Raw genomic sequence first — 6,111 nt, 5'->3', positions numbered from 1 at the left:
TTACTAGCTCCTTGCTTGTTTTTTGTTTTAGCTTTTGACCCAATTGGAATACCCACTCAATTACCTGTCTATTAATAATTTTGCGTCTCTATATGGTTCAGTTTCTTCCCTTTGCAACTCAGTTCTCTGCAGTTGTTATACTTGTTAACAACAACCTTTGTTTTGTTTATTTATTCCTTAGTATTGCAGATTCGTGGGTTACAAGCTTCCGGGAAATACGACTTAGATGGCTGCGCTGTCAACATGCATTGTTGCGAACAGTTTATCTAATGGAAGCACTAAATTTAGTCTGACCAAAAAGATCTATGGAAGGCGTTTGTCTCTTTTGCCTGGTTTTCCCTCGTTGGTCAAGGCATCCAGATCAATCCTGGTAAGAGCATCTTTGGATAAGAGGCAGATTGAAGGAAGGAGAGGCTTTCTTAAAGTCTTGCTTGGAAATGCTGGATTAAGTTTAACCACTTTGCTGGGTGCTAGGAATGCTTATGCAGACGACCAAGGTGTATCATCCTCACGGATGTCTTACTCGAGGTTCTTGGAGTATTTAGATAAGGATAGGGTGAAGAAAGTAGATCTTTTTGAGAATGGTACCATTGCCATTGTTGAGGCTGTTTCGCCCGAGTTGGGTAACCGTGTGCAGCGAGTGCGAGTGCAGCTTCCTGGACTCAGCCAGGAGCTCCTTCAGAAATTCAGAGAGAAGAATATTGATTTTGCTGCACATAACGCTCAGGAAGATTCTGGTTCCCTTTTATTCAACTTGATTGGGAATTTGGCCTTCCCACTTATCCTTATCGGAGGTTTGTTCCTTCTGTCAAGGCGTTCATCTGGAGGAATGGGTGGGCCTGGAGGCCCTGGCTTCCCTCTTGCCTTTGGCCAATCCAAAGCCAAGTTCCAAATGGAACCAAACACTGGCGTGACATTCGATGATGTTGCTGGAGTAGATGAAGCAAAGCAGGATTTTATGGAAGTAGTGGAGTTTCTGAAGAAGCCAGAGAGGTTCACTGCTGTTGGTGCACGCATTCCTAAAGGTGTTCTTCTTATTGGTCCTCCAGGAACTGGAAAGACTTTGCTTGCCAAAGCTATTGCTGGTGAAGCGGGTGTCCCTTTTTTCTCCATTTCAGGGTCTGAATTTGTTGAGATGTTTGTTGGTGTTGGTGCTTCTCGAGTTCGTGATCTCTTCAAAAAGGCCAAGGAAAATGCTCCTTGCATTGTCTTTGTGGATGAAATTGATGCAGTTGGTCGGCAAAGAGGAACTGGAATTGGGGGTGGTAATGATGAAAGGGAGCAGACCCTTAATCAGCTTTTGACTGAAATGGATGGTTTTGAGGGCAACACTGGTATCATTGTGATTGCGGCAACTAACCGTGCTGACATTCTTGACTCTGCCTTACTGAGGCCTGGACGCTTTGACAGACAGGTAAGCATGCATATATTTTTGCTCTGGCCCTTTACTTCTATTGATACTAATTGTTACATTTGGAAGCACTCAAACTTCTGTTTATCTCTGTATTAGGTGTCTGTTGATGTTCCAGATGTTCGTGGACGGACAGAAATCTTAAATGTACATGCCAGCAATAAGAAGTTTGATGGAGATATTTCTCTTGATGTTATAGCCATGAGAACACCTGGTTTTAGTGGAGCAGATCTTGCAAACCTCTTAAATGAGGCTGCTATATTAGCTGGTCGTCGGGGAAAGAGTGTGATATCATCTAAAGAGATTGATGACTCTATTGATAGAATTGTGGCTGGAATGGAGGGAACAGTTATGACAGATGGGAAGAGCAAAAGCTTGGTGGCATACCATGAAGTTGGCCATGCCATTTGTGGGTAAGAAGTGGTCAACCTTCTTCTGTCATGATTATTACTTATTACTATTTTCTGAAATTCTTCTGTATCATAGTTCACTGACTAGTGACTGCTCTAATTGGGAGCTCCGGTAGTACTGTCAACTTGTGAATCACTAGGGTTGACTCTGGTTGCATGCTATTTCCTTTACTTTATAGATTACAATTTTAGCACTTAATATGACTTGGTGGTTATTTTTTGCTTTCTGTGTTTAAGTTTGAAATTTATGCATCACGATTCACGACTAGTAATTCAACCATAGAATCACCATTATTGTATAACAGTGAAACAAATAAATGTCTTTGACATCTACTTTGCTATTACTTCAGGTGGGTGTTTTCTGTAGACAATGCGACAACCCAGTCCTCTTTGTTGTTGAATAAGTATCTTTAGCACTCTAGTCTTATGGTGGTTCTAGAATTCATGAATTCCATGTTCTATCAACAAGTTCGATCCATGACATTTGTTAGTACTTGATAAATTGCTTGGATCATGATTATGACATGCAAATAATATAAATATCTGATTTATTAGTATTTAGGGTGACTTCGAGTTCTTAGATTATAAATTGTCTTTGTGAGTTCTTGGATTATAAATTGTCTTTGTGTTGGAAAAGATCCTGCATCAATCAGTTGATGTACATGACTTGGTTCGTACAATGCCCCCAAAAGAGGAAAAACAAATTCCATTCTATCTCTCTCTACTCACTTTCAGGGTTTCAAAGGGGGATGGTAGGAAAGTAAACATGTTCTGGCTTTAAGGGCTTTAGGAGAGAAATCTTGTCGAGTCTCCACAGAGTGTTATGAAGATGCAGCAGGTGTGGCAGCTAAGTCTAGTGAATAAGGAGTAAAAAAGTTATATTAATAGAATACTATTAACGAAAGAAGAGTGAAATGAAATAAAAGTTGAAAGGAGAAGAGTCAGAAGAGGAGTGAAAGAATTACATGTTGCATATATGGAATCATCGCCATTACTTCAACAATTGTGGTGTGAAGTCAGGAGTGGGCAAGTTATGGGTTCTATCATTCGTCTCGTTTTTTCGTTAAATTTAGTATTAATGACTGAAGGCATATTTGATCTCCACTGGTGTTTGCGGTGGTTCCTACCCAACATTACGTCGGCATATTATTTGAAGCAATTTCATCCCTATTGCATTGAAAATTTTGCATGACAAATAACTCGCACACACGAAGGCACAGACCTTAGGTATGATAAGTTATATGTCAAGAGACTGGTGGGAAGTTACGTTATCATACCCTTTGAAGTTAACTGCATGTTGTCACCTCGTCTGGTGGTCATTAAAACAAAAGTGTGGATTAGGTATCCTACATTCCCACGCTTTGGCTGGGCAGTCGCGTCATTCTCAAGGACCAAGTGCAAATTGTACTCCTACTGGCATTAGGTCTCCTACATTCCCCCCCTTTGCTTGTGTTTCATTCTTGAGACCACTTGTGTCATTGGTGCTGCTCCCTTGGGCAGGCAGAAAAATAACCTATACAAAGATTATATGATGCAAATTGTACAAGTAATTTGTATCCATAATTACCATTGAATTGCTGTCATTAAATTAGGTATGAAGGTTGAGGTCTCTTCACGAGGATGAAAAACTGCTTATCAAGCTTAATTGAACTTGAAGGTGCTTCTTCAGGTTCTTAGGGAAATTCAAATTATTTGTGCTTGTAGCTGGGTCTCTGTTCAGATAAGAACTTGTACTTTTACATAACTAATATTAACTTATGAGTCCTTTTTTTGGGGGGTTTCTGTAGAACTTTGACGCCGGGACATGATCCTGTTCAAAAGGTCACACTAATCCCACGTGGCCAAGCACGGGGACTTACATGGTTCATCCCTACAGATGATCCAACCCTGATCTCTAAGCAGCAATTATTTGCAAGAATTGTTGGTGGACTTGGCGGGAGAGCAGCTGAGGAAGTGATCTTTGGTGAGCCTGAGGTGACCACAGGTGCAGCTGGAGACTTGCAGCAGATTACTGGTTTGGCCAAGCAGGTTAGTGAACAACTTGTGATGTGTGTGTGTGTGTGTTGATAATGTCCTCTTATCTGAAGTTGCAAACACACAGTCAATTACTACTTGCCATTGAGCTCTCCAAGCTATGCAGGTATTTGATCTGGCTATTTCTAGTTGGTTTGATCGTGTTCACTTGACATGGATGGTGGTTTTATTTGCAGATGGTAACCACATTTGGGATGTCTGAAATTGGGCCCTGGTCACTGATGGACTCATCAGGACAAAATGCAGATGTTATAATGAGAATGATGGCAAGGAATTCAATGTCAGAGAAACTTGCTGAAGACATTGATGCTGCTATCAAGCGACTCTCGGACAGTGCATATGAAATTGCTTTGGGTCACATACGGAACAACCGTGAGGCTATGGACAAGATTGTGGAGGTTCTCCTTGAGAAGGAAACAATGAGTGGGGACGAATTCCGAGCAATTCTTTCAGAGTTTGTGGAAATTCCTGCTGAAAATAGGGTCTCTCCTGGAGTTCCGACTCCTGTTACCGTATAAATATAATTAGTTTTGTAATTGCCATTACACATTTCCATTAGTTCACAGTGACATGCATTTGAATGACGAAGCTCATCAAGGTTACTGTCTATATAATGTATTATAATCTGTACAATATTTGGCTGGTTAAGGTTTGATCACATTTGAAGTGCAAAAAATTCAATGATTTTTGGAAGTATTATGAATTAGTCTTTGTTTTGCTTTTATTTTGTGAACCGTTACCTCATATACTGATTTATGCCTGCCTTTTCTTTCTATTGAACTGCCTAGTTGGTCAATTTTTAGCCAGATGCTTCATGAAACATGGTGGTTGATCTAATTGAACTGAAGTTTGCCCAGTCAGTGAGGAGCTATGTTTTTGTCTTTCTGAGATTGAACAGCAGTTGAGTCTGCAGAATAATCAAAATCGCTCCTCAATTGTACACCAAATAGTAGCTACGGACATCAAATTAATACCAATCCTTACAAACAAAAGAAATAGTTAACTTAGACTTTAAAACAGATATTTCCAATAGAACAGCAACCATTCTTTAGAAGTTCCATGCACCAATCAGTCGTTAAGATCTTTAGATTCAAGCCACACCTTTAATTGCTTGTACCCTTCAACTAGGAGGAGCAAACCTCATTCTCTGGAACATCAAAACTTAATAAAACAAACTGAAATCTAAATTGATATAGTATAATCGAAAATGGTGCAACCCATTCCACACGAGATTTTTTTTCCTAACAACAACATCATCAAATAAGAGGGGTTTAGAAAATAATTGGCCTTAAGTACTCTAACCCATAGCGCAATAGGATTACACAAAATTTGCCGAACAAGCTTAGCTAAAAGGGCCTGATTATGACTAGAACTCCCTCCTGAATCCTAACCTCCCTAAAAATTTTGGTTGACTTCAAATTTTCCCAAAGATAGGCAATCAACTCTTGCAATAACCAATGAACACTAAATAGCATCAAGCTGAGAACGTATTTGGTTCTTATACTTGAAGGGCATCACCCAATGAGATATTCAATGGCTGGGCTGGGCTGCACACCTCCCGAAATTTGCCCATTCAGCATTGGGATGTGTGCGACCGTTGAATGCCTCATTGGACGCACCCCTACAAGGAGAGGAGCCCAATCCGCTGAGAACAAACCCATTGAGGAAAATGGAAGACAGACATTCAGTAATTTGGCACAGAATTAAGAACTAATTGAATTAAAATAGGTCATCCAACATGGGATAGGACTGGGGCTTTCCATAACTCAAGTTTAGAGCGAACTCTGTTGAGCACCTTATCCCTTAAAAGGAAGAAGGTTAAGGGAGGGTACCTGAAGGTGTTAAATGTAAACCCGAAACTGTTTATTGAAACCAAATCAATCCGTTTGAATTGAAACTATCAAACCGTTTAATAAATGGTTCGATTTGATTTTAAACTATTTAACCGTTGAATTTAAATTGTTCGCAAACTGTTAAACCAATTATATTTAGCCCGACTAGACCGTTTACATCGTCCCCACATTTTCCTAAGTGCAAATAGAATTTATAAAATTAAAAAAAATAATAAAATCTAATTTTTAATGAAAATCAGGGGGAAATCCATCCGATCCGATACCGAATACGATACTAAATCCCTGCTTACACACTGAGACTGATCCGAACCTAAAACCAAACCTTTTTTGTTTTTGGACCTTTATCTCCTTTTCATATGAAATTACCTTACTACCCTCATATATAAAAACTATACTTCCTTCG

The 6,111-nt window shown here is 39.7% G+C and overlaps 1 protein-coding gene across 1 annotated transcript; it reads left to right on the top strand.

The window, feature by feature from the left end:
• The first annotated feature begins 167 nt into the window (after positions 1–167).
• On the top strand, positions 168–4,461 carry LOC122650279 (ATP-dependent zinc metalloprotease FTSH 2, chloroplastic). Its single transcript, XM_043843650.1, has 4 exons — positions 168–1,414; positions 1,511–1,824; positions 3,609–3,849; positions 4,032–4,461. Exons 1-4 carry the CDS (start codon positions 227–229, stop codon positions 4,371–4,373), a joined length of 2,085 nt encoding a protein of 694 aa, XP_043699585.1. The 5' UTR covers positions 168–226; the 3' UTR covers positions 4,374–4,461.
• The last annotated feature ends 1,650 nt before the right edge of the window (positions 4,462–6,111 follow it).

Source organism: Telopea speciosissima, chromosome 2 (genome assembly GCF_018873765.1).
Source record: "Telopea speciosissima isolate NSW1024214 ecotype Mountain lineage chromosome 2, Tspe_v1, whole genome shotgun sequence".
In the NCBI taxonomy this organism is placed as follows: Eukaryota; Viridiplantae; Streptophyta; class Magnoliopsida; order Proteales; family Proteaceae; genus Telopea; species Telopea speciosissima.
The sequence above is the reverse complement of the archived record's forward strand: the minus strand, read 5'-3'. Positions and strand labels throughout refer to the sequence as shown.

What these genes read in the sequence shown, in the direction of transcription:
- LOC122650279 (XM_043843650.1), top strand. Translation starts at nt 227, where the DNA reads ATGGCTGCGCTGTCAACATGCATTGTTGCGAACAGTTTATCTAATGGA. An exon ending in CTGGACGCTTTGACAGACAG is followed by an intron (nt 1,415 to 1,510) that starts GTAAGCATGCAT and finishes TCTCTGTATTAG; the next exon opens with GTGTCTGTTGATGTTCCAGA. An exon ending in GTTGGCCATGCCATTTGTGG is followed by an intron (nt 1,825 to 3,608) that starts GTAAGAAGTGGT and finishes GGGTTTCTGTAG; the next exon opens with AACTTTGACGCCGGGACATG.